Genomic DNA, 20,000 nt, shown 5'->3' on the forward strand with positions numbered 1-20,000 from the left:
CCGTTTCGTGGTTGGACAAAAATCCTTTCTCTCCATCCACTACCATTGAAAAATCATGTTTTTCAATTAAAAGGGACATCACAGGTGCAGCATGGTGACTGGGCATATCATTTTTTTAATAATGTTTTAGCAAATTCAACATAAACAAGGCGGAACCAGGGCGGAACAAGGCAGAAAGAGCCTGCTGGTTAGTCAGTCAGGGACCAATCAGAAGGCTGACAAATGGTGAAACATGCTTAAAGCTTCCGCACTTTATTGACCACACATACGTGTATGTTGGTGGCGGTGCCCATACTTAAGTTCTTCATAACTTTGCATTGTTGCCCTAGCTCTCAGCTGTCTCTGCTGGTGTGTTTATATCACTTAGCGCATTTCCAGCAAGCTACTAAATTATAAAGAGGAGAGCACAATTAGATAATTGGAAACACCTGCTGATAATAGAGTGAGAGTTCACAGAAATGCTAATAAACAGCTTGCACTTTGCAAGCTGTTTATGCATGGGCATACTGTTTAAATGAGAAAGCCAATTCTTTACGTCATGTACATGTGCAGGACAGACCGTAGGACAGAAGTTTCCTATTTTATAGTAGGATTTTTCGGTCAATATTTGTATTTTGTTTTTAATTAATCAACGAATCGATGCAAAAAAATCTAATTGTTTTTTTTATATCATATATATAATTGACTAAATTGTATAGTGTGGTGTGCTTACGTCTGAAATGTTCCAGTGTAAAACAGTTCGAGGAACAGAAGTGTGTCTCTGTGCCTCATTCATTTATTTATTCATTCATTCATTCATTCATTCTTATCTCCGTGGTCTTCATTCTAATCTCTGTATTTCTCTCCCCTTCCTCTCAACATTTCCTGTTGCTCTCCCACCTACTCTCCTCCTTTCCTCCTGCATTCTCTCCTTCCTGCATGTATCTCTTTTCTTTATCCATCTCCCCTAACATTTCCATTCCCATCCCTCCATGATACTGTACATCCATCCACCTGTAGATCCTCCCCTTCCTCTATACTCTCATTCTTTAATCTGTTCTCTCTCTCTCTCCCAAGGAAGCCCTATTTCATACTACAGAAAATAGCCTGCACTCTGTATGTTCACAATGGTTCGCGACGCCTGAATAAGGTGGAGAGCTGAGCCACCCAGCAGAGAGAGCAGGGGAGAGGAGAGGAGAGGAGAAGAATATATAGGGGAGGAGGGAGGGCAGAAAATAGAGAAGTGGTTAGGAGAGGAGAAGAGGGAAGGGGAGCAGTGTGTAGGAGAAGAGAGGAGAGGGGAGAAAAAAACAAAGAACAGAGGTTCAAGAGGGCAAACGAGTGGAGAAAGAAGACTCCAAACATATTTGGAATAGAGGAATGGATCAAAGTATCAGTGAAAGAGAGAGCGGGGGGGATAGAGGGGATCCCAGGAGGGGGTTGTACTGTACGGTATGATGGGGGCGTTTGGGGGGATTTGTGAGCATAGTTATTATAGCATCACACCATGAAGAGACCTCTGGGAGCTATCCCGCAGAAACACACACATCACACCTCAGGATTTGGTTACAATTGTGTGTGTGTGTGTGTGTGTGTGTGTGTGTGTGTGTGTGTGTGTGTGTGTGTGTGTGTGTGTGTGTGTGTGTGTGTGTGTGTGTGACTGCGTGTGTGACTGCGTGCGTGCGTGGGCACTCACATGTCTTCTAGTATTCATGTACTGTGTGTTCGCATATATAATGTGCATGTTTGTGTGCATGCGCATGGTTGTGTGACTGCGTGTACTGTACAGTGTAAAATTCACTGTGCTGTAGCATCTGCATGCCTTTCTCGTCTGACTACACGACTACATTCTTTCACACATGCGTCACATTATCTAGCAGAGGATCCCTCTGCCTCCAGTCCACACATGCTGAAATGGATTCCCTTCTCTGGGGGTCCACGCCATGGGCATTAAACAACACTTTACTACTACTGGCATTCACAGGGAATGCAGTTCTGGGGTGCCAGACCATACACAGTAAAAATATCAGTGTTACTTTATCAATTTGTTACTCTGAGATTGTACACCAGATGGTCCATTTGGTAACATTTGTTACCAAATGGACACCGAGTTAAATGAACACTGAGTACTTTACTGTGCGGTTGCCAAATAGCTGTGGATGTTTAGAAGACGACTTCACATCCAACAGTAACTGTTTGTTCAACAAGTGAAGGTCAGTCATTCAGTCAGTAGGAACCAGTGAGGTGGAATGAAGTGGAGAAACGATTGAACCCAGCGAGCCACACGTTGAGGATGAGGGAGAGAAACAAACAGAGAGTATAGGGGAGATAGCAACGGAGAGAGGAGGGGAGAGAGAGAAAAGACACGGGAGAGAGTGGGTGCAACGTGGAGAGATGGAGAGAGAGACAAAGAGAGGACAGGGAGAAAGAGAGAGTAGGGGGAAGGGACCCAGCAGTGGAGAGAGAGTGGGGGGGGGGGAGAGGTGAAACCGCAATTTTTATATGTCGTCTGGTTTTAATTTAGAAAGAACCATCATTCACCAGTTCACTGAGGTGGCACACCAGATGAGTGTGGTTGTGTGGTTGTGTGTGTGTGTGTGTGTGTGTGTGTGTGTGTGTGTGTGTGTGTGTGTGTGTGTGTGTGTGTGTGTGTGTGTGTGTGTGTGTGTGTGTGTGTGTGTGTGTGTGTGTGTGTGTGTGTGTGTGTGTGTGTGTGTGTGTGTGTGTGTGTGTGTGTGTGTGTGTGCGTGCGTGCGTGCGTGCGTGCGTGCGTGCGTGCGTGCGTGCGTGCGTGCGTGCGTGCGTGCGTGCGTGCGTGCGCGAGCGTGCGAATATGAATGTGTGCATGCGTTTTTCCTTCAGTTACTTCCTTCATTACTGCTTCTCTTTTATGTTTGATCGCATATCGCTGTTTAGTCTCATGTCCATTTAATACCAGGCTACTGGGGATGTTTCTGATATGTAAATGCTGTTGTTTTATGTGCTACTGTGTACTTTAAATGTGTCACATGTAAGTAAAATCACAGTCGGTTTGTATTTTTTGATGGTTTCTTTCTATTTCTCTTGTTTGCCTGCAGTGTCTTCAACCATGCAAGGAATTGTGGGAAACCAGAAAGGTGCCGCTTTCAAAGTCCTGTGAGGTGAGACCAAGGAATGAGAGAGAGAGAGAGAGAGAGAGAGAGGACAGAATGTGCGCGCGAGCGTGTGTGTGTGTGTGTGTGTGTGTGTGTGTGTGTGTGTGTGTGTGTGGCCCAAAATGATTATTTTCAGAGCCGGTCCCTGTGGTTTTTTTTTTTTTCATCACAATAGCTGTAGTGAAAAGCCTGTTACTGACTGTAGTGGCTGACAGGCTGGCTGGGGGACTGACTGGCTGACAATTAAAATAAAGCCTGTGTTTACTGTACACTCAGTAGAGATGCACACACACGCACGCACGCACACACGCACGCACGCACGCACGCACACACACACACACACACACACACACACACACACACACACACACACACACACACACTCACACTCACACTCACACTCACACTCACACTCACACTCACACTCACACACACACAGAGAGAGGATAAAGAGGGAAGAGAGAGTGCAAAAAAGAGCAAGAGAAACAGAAAGACATAGCTCATGAGACATGTCTCTGGGGTCAGTATAAATTATCTAGAGGAAACTGGCCTGGTATGTCTATGTGTGTCTTTTACTTATGATTTCCTTTATGTGTCAGCTGTGATAATACTTATTCTGTTCCCTGCCCTCTTTCTCTCCTTCTTATTTCATTTCATTCACGTCTTCAGAAGCAGACAGAGTGTGTGACCAGTAGGGATTTCTTGGCCTCCCTGAAGTCCTCCCGCCAGGGGGACTGCCCTCCGCCCCAGCGAGCCACCGGCTTCGCTGCGGCCTGTGTAGAGAGCTGCTCATCGGACCAGCATTGTCCCGCCCCCAGGAAGTGCTGCTCCAATGGCTGTGGACACACTTGTCAAGCCCCAGCCAATCTCTACAAAGGTAAACGTCACTTCCCTGATCATCAATATGGACATGTACCTGTCACCTCGCCCCCGGAATGCGCTGTAAAACCATTTGAATTCTATCTACGAGTTTTCTTTTTAATTCTGCAATTACTTTTTTGCAATGTTGTGCAACCATTAAAAACGGTTACCAACATATTTTGTCTCTCTCTCTCTCTCTCTCTCTCTCTCTCTCCCTTTCTCTCTCTCCCTGTCTAAATCTCTCACTCTCTTACACACACGTGTACAGACATATCTAGTTGCAGTTTCACGTTGTATGCAACTCACTAGGAGCCAACTACCTAACCGTAGACTTGTGCTGTTATGTGCAGAACAGACCTACCGGGGATAGTTTAAGTTTAATTAAGGACCATAGCAGCGGTCTGGCATGTTTAGCCCATTGACTTTACGCCGACCATTTTCCAAAGTATACTGTAACTTGTTTGATTTTTGAGGAAGCCACTGGATTCCATTCATTTCAGTGCAGTAAGAAAACCAACTTGCAGGGATTTGAAACTCACATGAGACGGTAAATCAAACAGACAGAATTTCATTGTGTTATTTTTTTGCCAGAGTTACGCTATCATTGTATTTAAATTAATCTTAAAGTGGTGATTTATTTGAAAAGATTAACCAAAAATAGTCACTGGAGAAAAGATTGATCTACGAATAAATTGACCGCACAATGATTTTTAAACAAAATTCACTTTTTATTATAAAAGGAAGTTTGTTAATGTTTTAAGGACTGTGGAGATAATATACTATCATATGCTAAATCTAACAGACTAACTAAAGCACAACACCTAGAAGCCGTGCTGTCCTACACCCAACCAGATGAAAGTGGTTCTGACCTTTAGAGCCTTTTAAAGTGAAATAAAAGGAAGCACCATGGTTAAAAAGCAACAAACTGCCTTTAAAACAGAAAACAGGTGGACATTTCATCAGGAAGGCCCATCCTCTGGTCTGCTCATGGTAATCCGGCCATTAGACTTTGATATCTAATTTCCATCAACCACGGAGGGGAAAACAACATGAACAGCCCTCCAACTCATAATTCCTATAGTCAGAAACTGGGTTTCCACAAAACGCCAACTTCTCCAAGATGTACTGTAGCATTGTGACATGACAGAAGAATAAACAAGAAATAACAATGTGTTTATATACTTTCAAGCAGACTTTCAATTTTCTTTTTATGCAAAGTCAGAAACTTCCCAGTTCCCAAAGGCAAGAATACACATCTGTCTTTTAAGCAGTTCTTGTGCTGAAAACTACAGCAAGTGAATACTACTTTTCATCACTTGCATGACTCCCCATTTTTGTGGCAATTCAAATTTTCAGTGGAACATTCAGCTTTCTGCAAAAAAAAAAAAAAGTCTGCCATTGTGGAATTGTGGCTTTCTGTGGAGCCCGGCCAAGCTCCTTTGATGCTGCTTCGTGTGTTTGAATAATGAATTGTGATTGACGTCTATAATGAAGAAGCAAGTTTATCATGCAGTATGTATATATACAGTAGGCTAACTGCAAACCAGATGGAATCTGGCCACTGACAGCTAATCAGTAGTGATAATAATGATAATGACGAATAAAACAATGAATGTATTTGTTTTCTAGTATATGTCATAGAATAGATCGTAATCCCACAAACACACCAAAGTATACCCATCTGTGTCTCTTCCAACTTCCATGTCCCTTCACATTGTAGAATCTATCTATCTATCTATCTATAAATGCACCGAAAAATGTCTGTCAGTCAGTCTGCCATTCTGTCTGTAGCCCCTACACTTACACTTCCTTATATTAACCTGACTTCACCAGATGGGGCAGTAGAGAGTACTCTCTACTGCCCCATTTGGCGAACATCATTTGCTGTTCATATTCAGAACGGGTATAAGGACTAGTTTATTTAATTGAGCAAACCACTTTTAACCTATACGTTGAGTCCCCCCTAAACTAGGCCCCCTCCTACTTTCGTATACTATATATTCGTCAAGAAATATCGTCTGAATTCTTCAGAATATACACACACAAAACACGTTGTAACACATTTTTACTGAATGTTCGCCCCCCAGAATTGGGACGCTATAGAGTTCAAGTGGTTAAAAATATACAAAACACAAACTTGCTAAAGCTTGTGTTTCTATGCTTCTGCAGGCGTCCCTCTGAAGCCGCGCAGAGAGATGACCTTCCAGGAGGACCCAGAGGGTCATGTGAAGGTGACGTGGGTGTCAAAGTTCAACGTGAGCGTGGAGCCTGTGGTTTACCTGCTGCAGTCCCGCTGGAACACAGGGATACACCCCAGTGAAGACCACGCCTCCCCGTGGACCACCGTTTCCATGGTAGAATAATTAGCTAACTACCAGCATCCTTCAGCCTGATGTGTCTTTGTTTAGTCAGGGTGTCTAACTACCAGCATCCTTCAGCCTGATGTGTCTTTGTTTAGTCAGGGTGTCTAACTACCAGCATCCTTCAGCCTGATGTGTCTTTATTTATTCAGGGTGCGGATGGCAGGAAATGCCTGGTGATTAAATCGATAGTGAAACTCATGAAAAACTGAAACTTGTAGTTGAAAATCTATGCATGTAGAACCCTTTTTTTCCCCAGCCAATATCTTACACCGACATTGTTCTTGTGAAACACTTTTGTACTTAAATGAGTAAGATTTCTATTTCCATTTGGCCAGTTGAGGCGTACTGTAGATTACCACATTTTTGATTGATTGATTGAATAGTTTATTTGACGGTATGTATAAACAGCAACAGAGTACAGTCAAACACTGGGATAGCACCAAAAAAGGCCTTGCGCTCTTGTTTCCATTACTAGTTGACAGACACTAGCACTAGTTGACATTGCCACAAGCAGTCATCCTGTATAGTGTGACTTCCCCTCTTAACACCACACTGTGATTTGGGCATCTTTAACAAACTGCACACATACAGTATATAGGCCTAATAGGCAAACTCTTGGCAAATATAGGCAAACATTCGCTTAGAATAGCCAAGCCGAACAAGCTCATTGCGTGTGCTTCCCTGTTGAGCTTCTAGCTCAACAGGGAAAGCAAAGAGTGAAAAAGGGAGGGGGTCGGTTATAGAACCTTGGGGGACCCTGGTCAATAGAGTATAGGGTTTAAGTGGTTAAATGGGCTCAGGATACGAGACATGGTTTACTTTTTGGCTCATGACTTGTTTATGTGCATTGTTCTTCTTCTTTGATCTCTCTTCGAAACTGATGGATTTCTGTCATGTGTTGACATCATTGGTACTGTTTCTAATTGTAGTAAATAATGGATTCTCTCCCGGAAAGGGATACGTTGTTAGTTTTTCTAGAATATTGAGGAACAGCAGGAGGCTGAGGGGATGCGAAGGGCCCCGTGGAGAAGCTGAAGTCAAACTATTCGTTTTGCAACCGGCGCTAATCACTGGAATTGTGCGTGATGGATATTAAATTATTTTCAGAGAAGTATAACTATACAGCAACGTCAGGAGGGACTTTCACACTCACGGGTTTTGCTGTGTATCATGAAATAATTCATCATAACATAAACATAATGGGTGACCTATAATCCCTTTAACCACAGAACAGTGTCACAATATTCCCAACCTCTCATTATCGTAACCTCTCTGAGCTCAGCAGTAGTGTCAAATGATGAAGCTACTCCCGCTCTCCCTCATGGAGATGGACAGTTTGGTTTCAGTCTGATGCCTAACTGTCTAAACCTCTCCGCCCTTATAGCCAGTCTGCCATCCTACGTGGGTAAACCGTGTGTGTATGTCTGTGTGGCTGCACGCACGCGCGTGTGTGAGGTTAGGTAAATAAGCAGCAGAGCTTAAAAAGGGTCCAGAGACAGCCACAGTCGTTCCACCAGCTGACTCATTATACGACTGAACGCTCATTATAGTCTTACATAGATGGCAGTGTGTGTGTGTGTGTGTGTGCGCGCGCGCGCGCGTGTGTGTGTGTGTGTGTGTGTGTGTGTGTGTGTGTGTGTGTGCGCGCGCGCGTGCGTGCATGTGCGTGTGTGTGCGCGCACTAACAGAGACGGTACATTCCTCATTCATTCATAAGAAACCTTCAACAACAGCTGAGGCATTTGCTTGGTGTATGTGTATTTAGGTGGGTTTTTTGTGGCCCCCATATGGATATTGCACATCAAAACATAGCAGTGCAGTGTCCACTGCAAACTGTGTACAACAGAATTATTTTCTGGTTCCTGTCCTGAAGTGGTTCCTTGAGTAACTACAAAGATTTGACAAGATACAGTATGTATGATACCTTAGATATGATTATGTCATTTTGCACACTCACTTGATTATGTCCTTGTCCTTTGGCCTTTCCAGCCCAAAAGCTTAACATTTATTTGGGACAGCCTACTTATCACTCCCACCAGATTTCATAAAGAGCCGTCCTGAATGTCCTGAATGCCCTATGTTAACTGGTGCTAGATCGCACAAGAGTGTGTTGCTGGGAGAGAGAAACTAAAGATCCATAATAAAGTAGATTTTTCTCTCTGAAAAAAAGCCATTTTAGTGTCAAAATGTCTGGAGTGTTGTGGCTTGTGGCGATTGGGTTCAATATTTAATTTAGTTCAGTGATGGGGTAAAGAAGTTGTGTTCACCATTGACAATCCAAGTGGAAAAACATAACATTGACCTTGGCCCCTGACCTTTGACCTTTTCAACACAAATAATAATAATTCATTTGTGCAGAAGCAAACTGATGCTGCATAACGATACATAGTTTGACACAGCTGGCAATTCCCAGTTCCAGGTTAGTAATCTGATATAGAAAACTAGCTGTTTTGAAAAGCATGGTTAGAGAGTAGACCATAGTGATCTAGAAAACAGTCCCTTTTATTTTTACTTTCCAACTTTGGTTGGGTTGTCTGTGTGAAATTTCCAAGTCAAAACCAAACAGTGTTTTGTGACATTGAAAAACGCTGTGTCAGCAAGTCTGAAGAACTGGAATGATTGTGTCTTGTTTTTATTGAAAATGAAAAATAGGGTAGGTACCCTCACAAAAAACATGCAGTAATCCTGGTCACTAAACTGCCTCCCCCTGGCCAGCCGGGGCGCCTGATGGAGGGGAAAGGAACTGGTTGGAATAACGTGTTCCTTCCACGCGCTACGTCCAACCAGGGAAACTCCCCCCTGTCAGGTGTAAAGGAGCAACTTGGACACTCAGGCATGAAGGAAGCATGAGTTCAAGTCCGTTGCTCTCCCCTTGTCCCCCATATATGGGGACTAGGTTGGTGGAGGGTGTGTAGAGCCCAGGATCACATTAGATGATTGACACAGGGGTGAAAAATGGGTTACAAAATTGTGGGATAAAAAAGAAAAAAATGAAAATGAAAAATAAAATCACGATGATAGAATGATTTATTGTTAAAACTTATGGCACACTCATATCATTTTATGGTAATGTTGTCAAATATTTTGGAATTCATTTGTTTCTCGGTCAGCTTTGTACTGGCCGAGTTCTTGACAAGTATCATTTCAGACTGTCCAAACAAAGCTGCAGTTAAATTCTGAGAAAATCTGATTTTATATGGTGAAGACAGAAAATGAAGTCATGTTCGTGACTTCCCCATGAAGTCCTCTTTATATTCCTTTATCCTTCATCCTTTTTGTATTTTTCCCTCGTTTATCGTCTGTGTCTGTGTGTGTGTGTGTGTGTGTGTGTGTGTGTGTGTGTGTGTGTGTGTGCGTGCGTGCGTGCGTGTGCGTGTGTGTGTGTGTGTGTGTGTGTGTGTGCGTGCGTGCATTTAGACCCTGTCAGAGCGTGTGGTTCTGTCAGAGCTGAGACCACAGCGCTGGTACCAGTTCAGAGTGGCTGCCATTAACAGCCACGGCAGCAGAGGCTTCACCACGCCTAGCAAACACTACATCTGCAGTAGAGGTAAGGTACGCACACACACACACACACACACACACACACACGCACACACGCACGCACTGGGTCACTACACTGCATCTCCATTTATTTGTGTCTGTCTGTCTCTTCCTCTTAGTTCTGGCAGACAGTAATGGTTTCCCCTGCACTGTTTCTCAACTTGTCAGTGTATTTGAGGCTCTGCTGGTCTGTCCCCAGAAACTGAGCATCACCATGATAATGACTAACTGCTCTCCCTTTCCCAGCTCAGGAACACCTTACACCACCCCCCTCTTTGTTCCTCTTTGCTGGTGCATAATGTAAAGAGTAGACACCAAGGGTTTTAAACTAACATACAGTCCATAAAACACAGTGAGGTGACAGAGCACACACATGCACACGCACACATACTTACATTCTGATACACTTGGTTGGGTGCCAAAGTTGAAACCCTGGTGTGGATGAGTTTATAGTGAGAGAGAGGCCCCTCACAGAGGAAAACACACACAACATACGCACACATCACACACACGCACAGTTGCACGCACAGTTGCACGCACAGTTGCACGCACAGTTGCACGCACGGACGCACGCACGCACACACACACACACACACACACACACACACACACACACACACACACACACACACACACACACACACACACACACACAGACACATTTATTTATACATACACGCACCCAGTAGGAGGTCTTTACTCTAATGCTTACCAGACTGAGGTCATACAGATCGTGTGCCAGGATTGGCTAGTGATATGAATCCCCTGCCAGGATTGGCTGGAGTGTGTCTGTATGTGAGTAATGACTCCAGGTTGGACAGAGCATTGGAAAAACTGTTCTTTATCAGTTCAACACTTATGTGAGATTATAGGGAGGCGTCTGAGACAGCATTTTCCACCACTATTAACATAACACCATATGATGGAATTCCTCTTAGACTAATGGTGTTACATCACTGGTTACATTGCAACCTGTTAGGTTACATTGAGACAGTTTCCTGTCACTCCTGATGCAGGAGAAGCTATAACGGTTCATAAAGATTGTTTATGTTGCCTATCAATATTTTAATATATCAGTAAATATTGGCAATGAGTTATCAATCGCAGAACACTACGTGCGTTGGATTGGAAGAAGAGATTGTAAATGCTTTGTATAATTTGCTCAATTTGAGTAAAATCAAGGTTTTTCTTCAACTTGATTTGGACACCAGTGAATGTGCATACCAGTATCAGTTCACCTTTTTGGGTGGGTGGCTGGAACAGTTTTTTCTCCTACGAGGGAAAAAGGCAGTTTCATATTTTGGAAATTGGCAGTACTGGAATTTTGATATAATTATTTTTATTTTCCACTTGAACCCTAGCATTCTTACTCTGGGGCGAACATTCAGTGAAAATGTAACACATTGTGGGCCTGTAGATCAGCTATTATTGGTGAAAATAATTATTGGTATTATATAGGGTCTAAATGGTTTAAGCCAGGCAAACCCTACTCCAGTACTGTAAAAATAATAATAATAATAATGTTTTGGGGCACTCAGGTGGTATAGGGGTGAAGTTCCTCTGCACAAATGTGGAGAATGGGGTTTGATTCCGCTACAGTTTTACATCACAATTGGGTGGGAAGCCGGCAGGGGAGGGTGGTCTCTGTCGACGCACTAGCGACTTCTCCAGGTTTTCCAGGCACCTGCTCAGGTGAATGGCGTGTTCCTCTGCATGCATTATGCAGAGGATATATTGGACTAGACCAACTTGTCCAAATTGAGACCTAATGTTTTGACATTTTGGGGGAAATTCCTTTTTGGAGATATTTCTATTTTTGTGTGAAAGAAAAAAATAAAATATTCTCCTTGTGCCATAAAAACTGTAGAGAATGAAGCATTACCTCAGGTGAAGGAGTTTAAGTATATCGGGGTCTTGTTCACGAGTGAGGGGAGGACGGAGAAGGAGATCAGCTGGAGAATCGGAGCGGCAGGGGCGGTATTGCAGTCGCTGTACCGCACTGTTGTGACGAAAAGAGAGTTGTGCCAGAAGGCAAAGCTCTCTATCTACCGAGCAATCTTTAGGATGCCTCTTGGGCGTCTTCCTAGGGAGGTCCTCGATGCACGTCCCACTGGGAGGAGACCCCGGGGCAGACCAAGGCGCAGATGGAGGGATTACATCGACTCACTGGCCTTGGAATGTCTCGGGATCCCCCAGGAGGAAGTCACTAATGTTGCTCTGGAGAGGGAAGTCTAGAGCCCTCTGGTGGAGCTGTTGCCCCCGCAACCCGACTACGGATAGGCGGTTGAAGATGGATGGATGGATGGACATAATTAAAAACTGGTCTGCGACCCCAAAATCGGTTATGAACACGTTTGGGTAAAACAAAAGTGGTGTACACTGTACACCCTCCCCAGGACTAACCATTAGTGGCTGGCACTGAGAGGGGCTATACAAAGTAAACTATGGGGGAATTGGCAACGATTAAAATTGGTACAAAATGAAAAAGCAACAAAAAAAGAACGTACGTGTTAAATGTTAAACACATGCACACACGTGCACACACGCGCACGCACACACACGTACGCGCACACACGCATACACTCTGGAACCCATGTGATCATTGTCAAATGGAGTCTCGTGTTTCCAGTTCATCAGTGTGATTAGTCAGGGGCTCAAGGTCAAGGGTCACCAATCAGGAAGCTGACAGATGAAAGCCACAACTCTTCCACCTTGACCTGCTGCTAATGACAGAGAGAGAAAATGACTTCTTCACTTATTAATGTTGCACATGAAATGTCTACATCAGGAGAACTCTGTTCGCCTTGATGCCTTCATGCCTGCCAGAGAACATCAACACATTAGCTGACAGAGTAGAGGGATGCAGAGAATTGTAGCCAGGTATTGTAGTGTACAATACCTGGCTGTACAATACACGCACACACACACACACACACACACACACACACACACACACACACACACACACACACACACACACACACACACACTCCTGTTGTCCTAAACACATTATCTGCCCTTTGATCTCTGAATCGAAGGTCAACACAACAGAGCCTGAGGCCTGTGGGAGTGGAGACCTGCTTGGTAGATGTAGTTTTAATCAAGATACATTTTTTTCGTTTTTTAATCTGACACAGAACCAAGTTTTGTAGTTAGTTAATGAGATACAGATCCGCTGTTGAAAGACCGGTGACCTCCAGATTACATCTCAGAAGCAAACAAAGCGTTGTGCCGGCCTGCGGTTGGCGCTGTGGTATAGCTACTGAAAAACAGCTCCAATATCAATCACCTTTGATGCTGTAAATCTAATTGGTGACATGGGGCTGAGTGAAGCTCAGAGGAAAATACATACATTAGGCATTGACACTGTTTACATTGGTACAGGTTACAAAAGCCTTGCTGATTGCTGTGATGATAAATTGAGTTGAGCTGTTTATTCCTCTGTGCCTGTAGAGTTTTAAACCACTGTTTAATGTCAATCGCCATTCTTTTTAATGCTGCTTCATTCTGGGCCAATACTCTGTAAATACTCAGGCTTAATGTAACTGTACAAGTGGACCCTTACAGGTCTACACTGTGGATTTTACTGTATAGACGGTCCACAAACTCCATCTTATTGTCAGTGTCATTGACAGACAGAATGAAATACTCTTTGCGCAAAATTACAATACATCACAGCAGCTTAATTCCAACCAAAACATGACCGGATGATGATATAGCTGGTGATCATTTCATTCTCCGTCTTTCATCGTCTCTCTCATCAGATCCAGCCCCACCAGAGGCGCCACAGAACATCAGACTGACCAACCAAACTGTTGTGTGGCTGGAGTCAGGACCAGGGTCACAGTTTCCAGCAAAGTAATTATTCAATACTTTCAGTTCCCATTATACAAGGAAAGGTTTTTCTATATCAGACCAAAGAATGTGTTCACATTGAATGTAACACAATATACAATGTGACAATCATCTACTAGGTTGCTGACACAGATGTGGTGCAACTGTTTCACCACTTTCCATTTAAAGCATTTAATTCAGTACAGTGTCTACATCCAACACTGATTTATCGATGTAAATTAAATGACCGAAACAAGATATTCAAGCATATACAACTAAGCAGCCAAAATGTTTTTTTTATTTAAGATTTGTTTTTGGCTTTTTGCCTTTATTGATAGTTACAAGTGAAAGTAGACAGGAAAGAGGGAGAGAGTGAAGGGGAGAGACACGCAGCAGAGGTCGTCATGAACGGGACTCGAACACGCGACACGCTGTCAGGCCAGAGCCTATATGTGGCATGCGCCTGGACCACTAGTCCAGCGGGCGTGGCCAAAATGTATGTTTGTTTTTCAGGAGGGTGGCTGGTATCTCCCTTAAGGGATAATGTGAGAAGTTCAGTAATCCGTGAGAGACTCATGATGAGTCGAGCTGCTGCTCCTTTGAATAGAAAGGAGATACCGGTAGTTAGGTGGTTTGGGCTTATAGTAAGGACGCCACCTGGCTGCCTCCCCAGGGAGGTTTTCCTCCAGCTGGGAGGAGGCCACGGGGCAGACCGAGGACAAGGTGGAGAGATTATATCTCCATGCTGGCCCGGGAACACCTCAGGATTTCCCAGTCAGAGCTGGCCAATAAAATATCTGGGGTCAACTGCTGGAACTGCTACCTCCACGACACGACTTCGGATAATGCAGTTGAAGCTCATGGAACCTACATACTTCTCTCAGCACACTTTCATTAAAATAAATATACATTTCCATGTGTAATGGCACAGCCTAGAGTTTGTACATTTCACAATATTTGTCTCCTACATTAGATAATTACCGGTATCGTTTTATTCCTCAATATTGTTAATCGCTTTCATAGGTTACATCTGAAAGTCTCCCACATAGCTTTTTGCTGTATGTGCAGATTTGTTCGTTTCTGTGTGTGCTCTTCGCTCAGGTGTCTCACTTTTTATACTGTATAAAAACAAGAGATAACTTCAAGAGAACAAATTTATCCTCACCATGTTTACTGTATATGAGTGTCCTGACGTGTCTCAAACTTCTTCTGATATTTATCCCTCATGTGTTTCTACTCCTATAGGTCGAGGGGGCTTAAAGTTTCTATGCTTCTGCACTGGGACCCCCCCAGGGACGGAGACCTACCAGTCCATCACTACAGAGTTATATGGATGCCTCAACACACATACACGCGTCACAGAAACACACACACGCTGCACGCGGCACACAGAAGCACACACACATTGCCTTTACACGCACACACAGCTGGACAGGACAAAAAGGAAAGCAACAGCAGAGTAACACAAGGGGTAAGGAAACTTTGTTTATTGTCATTTTTTACACATTACACCAAATCTCTTTGCTGAAAATGGCTGATCTACAAGTTCAAAACACACGCAATGTGTTGTGAGCTTCTAGATCTGCTATTTCAATATTGGCCCATTATGACATGCCAAGAACAGAGAAGCTAGGGTTCATGTGGTTAAAGTATAGAAATTACTGCACACTAACACACTATCTATAAGCTCACCACGTGTCCCAACATGCCATGTTGGGAGCTTGTAGATGGTGAGCACTGAGCAGCTATGGTGTAAAGGGAAAAAGGAGAGAGTGAAGGGGTACGAAGTACTTGGGGTTCATGTGGTTAATTGTGTGGCATTTAATGAATAACAAAAATGTTAAAGGACGGCCTGGGCCGTGGCTCAGCGGTCCAGGCACCTTGGCTGGTAATCCAGTCTGGCAGTGTGCCGTGGGTTCGAATCCCGATCACGACGGCCTTTACTGCATGTCACCCCCCCCCCCCATCTCTCTCTCCCCATTTCCTGTCAGCCTACTGTCTGTCCCTCCATACATTTTTTTTTTTAAATAAAGGCGAAAGCCACAAAAAAAAAAAACATTAAAAAGGCCATCTACAAAAAAAGTAGCATATCATACAATTCAGACAAGTTTATCCATTTTCAAGGACCATCAGAATTATGTCGAAGTAAAAAGCTTGTTTATTCTTACCTCAGATTTCCCAATCCAGTCTATTGAATGTCATAATGATAGGGCAGTGTATACATATTTTACAGCGATTGCAGTTATACGCCTAATTGTCATATAATTATACGTTGGATGCAATTGACTAAATGCAATTAAACTCCATTTTACACTACAAAAGGCATCTCAGAATGTGCTGGCATTCACATGTCATGTTTTGAAAATGCTACTGTCTGGTATTCATGTTACTTTAAGCATAAACACCAGTATCACCTCTTTTGACGTGTTGCTCCTTGGTTTTTTGTTTTTGCCTCAGATGTAGTCAACACATTATCTGAGGTATTTTTGATTATGAAGTTATTAGGCAGCCATCTGAGGACTAGCACATGTTTCCTGTGTATCCAAAATGTGGTTTTGTCTGAGTACATGCTATTAAACGAGATATGATCATTTTTGGAGTCATAATGGTGACATGTTGGCTTGGCTCTAGAAAGTTAGGATAACATGCCAGCTTAGCTATGTAGCTTGACTGACAACACAGAGCTATGGCTTCTCTGTGTTAATATATCATGTTTAACTCAAGTCAAAGCAGCTGCAAATGTACTACTGACAACATGCCAGTCACTATGTTGGTTAGAGCACGGGAACATGAGTATCGGCTGTCACGGTAGTGCAGCATGAGGCCTCTATGTATAATATATGTATGGGCTCTTTTAAGTAAAGAATATAGGAGTTTAAATAATGATAGAACGAGCCATTATGTCCATTGTTATTACAGTGGTCACTGAAGGGCAGTTTCTGCATATCTGTAAGTCGATATCTACTGTTTTGCGTGGTATCTATCATTGCTTCTACAATTCTTTTTAAATCTCCAAATGGCGCTATATGTAAAACAAAGAGTTGCTTTCAGATTTTTAATTTAATTAAATTGTATTCTTGGACCTTGGTGTCATAATGACAATTACATGAGATCATTTATTTTAGAGTACATAAGAGAATGAAACATGGAGTTTCTAACGTGGGTATTCATGCACCAGTAGTGGTAAGGTAGGCTTTAGTCATTCTAAACAGTGATGGGGATCACAGACATGGCCTGGTGGAGCCATTTCTCTGTAGTCTGGTCTTCTGTTCTGCTTGGCTGGGAGGCATGGAATTTAAATGAGGGCCTTCCCCAAATCCCCCCAAAAGAGTGTTTCCAACCCTCAGCTGCACCTACTGTAGACTCACAAACAGGCAGTGTACCAACAACACACACACACATGCAGTGTAACAGGTAGAAAATAGCTATAATGCTGTTCTACTGGAAACTGACAAACATGGTACATCTGGTTGAACGCTAGCAGTGATTTAGATAAAAGCTGAAACAACGGATGGAACAAGAACAACAACAGATGGAACAATAACAAGAACTAATTGAGTGATCAAAGAACATCTTGAAGATATATCAGCTAGTGGATGAAAGTTCATGTCATGGAAGAGATAGCATACATAGCTTTGACTGGATTAGATACAGAGATATGATCTCACGCAGCATCATTACAGGAGTGGTGAACCGCAGAGGTGTTGCCAGCCATTCAGACTACAGTATATCCCTTACATTACCACATAAAACTGTGTTCTCTGGATACAGTACATACACATTCATTGAGAATACAGTGGGCTAGCTGGAATGAACTGTAATCCTGAAGTTAGAGGGAAAATGTAGATTCATTGAGGAAATATTTAAATATGGGAAAAGCCTACACAGAGTCTGTCTTTTTTAGTACAAATCACAGTTCCTTTTACATATAATGACCTACTGACCAAAATAGACCGGATAGACCTCCAAACTCAACTTCAAAGACTTTTCATTTCTGTGTTCTCCACCACCACACTATACACTCTCTCGTGCGCGTGTGCGCACTTGCACGCATACGTACGTATGTACGTGCATGCGCACACGCACGCACGCACACACGCACGCACGCACGCACGCACGCACACACACACACACACACACACACACACACACACACACACACACACACACACACACACACACACACACAGCCATCCATGCCATATGTTTTGTCTATCTAGACGGTAATGGAAATACTTCAACCCCATTTTGTCCACAGGTCACTGGGAAACAGCTTTTAACTAATTCTTTCACAAACACACTTGCATGCATACGCACGCACGCACACATACACGCATGCACGCGCACACACACACACACACACACACACACACACACACACACACACACACACACACACACACACACACACACACACTTTTCTTATCATGCAAACATCTCTCTGTTGTGACTTGCTGCAGCCCATTCAGATGGACAGATGTGATTGACTCAAGGCCTGTTAATAACCTGTCAATCAAATTGTAGACTAACACAGAACAGCTCCCAGCTGTTACTTATAAAAAGGCGGGGCCTGTATCACTCAGTCGATGACGATGATGACATTGACAGTTGATGATCATAAGAGTAAAGAGGACAAAGGTGGTGATAACTGGCGTTAATGATGATGTTGCTTTGTGTTAGCTTACGTATAGCCTGGAACAGACCTATGCTTTCTATGGCATAGGCTGCGCTGACGGATCTGCAGGGGGGGAATAGACAACGGGGCGTGCGCTGCACACACCAATACCGACACACAGCAGACCTGTTGGCGCTACTGTATGCCACAATTGAATGTGTTGTTCTTCCTTACTGTAAATCGCTCTGGATTAAGAGCATCTGCTAAGTGCCTAAATTGTAACTTGTATTTAGAATATGCATATTCTAATGTGTCCAGCCGCAGTGCGAGTTACGCCTAGAGGATCTACTTCCTGCCACTCCCTATTACCTGTCCGTCCAGACGGTGGCCTACTGGGGTCAGAAGAGACTGAAGAGTCCCAAAGCCCACATTCTGTTCACTACTAACACCGATACAGGTAAAGAGTATGCCTTTCACTGCTGTCTGTCACTGCTACGGGTAAACTCACATAGCTTAAGACTTTCTACATCTGCTTTTTTGATTGATTGAATAGTTTATTGAACATAAATGTAAAAACAGCAACAGAGTACAGTCAAACACTCCAAACGCACCAAATAATGTCCTTGCAGTCTTGTTTCCCTTTAGGCCGTATATGCAATCGATTCATAGACATAACATGAAGAATAACAAATTCAAAATCATCAATAACAACAAAATCTAAATCATTTCAGAACAAAGAAATATATATATGTACAGAGTGGGGAAAAAGGAAGGGGGAGTGTGATCACCTTTTTAAAGGGGGAGGATCATTTCCTCTCCCTTGGGCCTGCTGAAAGGTTGATTGTCTGTTTTAAATGATGTTGATGTTGCTCTGATCTATATCCATGTTGTAGCTCAACATAAAGGCTAGGCAGAGTCCACGGTTTGCCATATTTAACTCATGTTTAGACAATTTAGGCATTTAGCAGACGCTCTTAATCCAGAGCGATTTACATTAAGCAAGAACAAAAAGCATGGCAATACATCACATAAAAAGTATTTATCATGAAACATGCGTAAGCTAAGAACGTAACAGTGGAATATCTATATAATGAAACTATACATATAAACTATACATATACTATACTATGCTATACATATGTACTATGAAGTGCTATGCATACATACAATGCAATGCCATTTAGAGCCGAAGGGACCATTCTAAAATGTAAGTATAGCTGCGGAGATACAGTATGTACGCTAAAAACGTGATGTGAACCGAGTATCTTTTCCTCATTATATCAGAGGGAAAAGTGCCCAGAAATGGTGACCACACACAATCAGTCCTACTGTAACCTGAGGTCTTTATACCTACAGCATCTAGCAAAGTTTGTTTAGTTGAACATATTCTATAAGAGGAGTTAAATTAACATACTTTCAGGTGTGCAGGTGAAGGTTATATTCATTGAATGGATGAATCAAATCCCAGACACATTAATCAGCTGTCGGACACCTTTTTTAATGTTTCACTAGACAGTCTGTCGGTAACACACCAAACTGAACCGCACTTCATTTCCTAACAGAGCCATGAATTATTCAGGTATTGATTTTCCTGTTAGCACACTGCTGCTGTTCTTGGCACCGTCAGCGCAATTCAGCAGCTGCACTGCTAGAGCACACACCTGTATGCACACA

The 20,000-nt window shown here is 43.1% G+C and overlaps 1 protein-coding gene across 2 annotated transcripts in view; it reads left to right on the top strand.

Moving 5' to 3' along the window:
• anos1b (anosmin 1b) overlaps positions 1-20,000 on the top strand; it is a 53,129-nt gene that overhangs the window by 22,487 nt on the left and 10,642 nt on the right. For both annotated transcript variants that reach the window (XR_013964538.1, XM_080770942.1), the window contains exons 3-9: positions 3,057-3,119; positions 3,783-3,990; positions 6,144-6,328; positions 9,755-9,884; positions 13,642-13,735; positions 14,957-15,182; positions 18,645-18,783. Coding sequence is in view for 1 of the 2 variants with exons in the window: in XM_080770942.1 (XP_080627068.1) it covers positions 3,057-3,119; positions 3,783-3,990; positions 6,144-6,328; positions 9,755-9,884; positions 13,642-13,735; positions 14,957-15,182; positions 18,645-18,783 (1,045 nt within the window). In the remaining variant the exon portion in view is untranslated. The remainder of the gene's footprint in view (positions 1-3,056; positions 3,120-3,782; positions 3,991-6,143; positions 6,329-9,754; positions 9,885-13,641; positions 13,736-14,956; positions 15,183-18,644; positions 18,784-20,000) is intronic.

The sequence above is a fragment of the Protomyctophum bolini genome, assembly GCF_963924005.1.
Source record: "Protomyctophum bolini genome assembly, chromosome: 8".
NCBI classification, from domain to species: Eukaryota; Metazoa; Chordata; class Actinopteri; order Myctophiformes; family Myctophidae; genus Protomyctophum; species Protomyctophum bolini.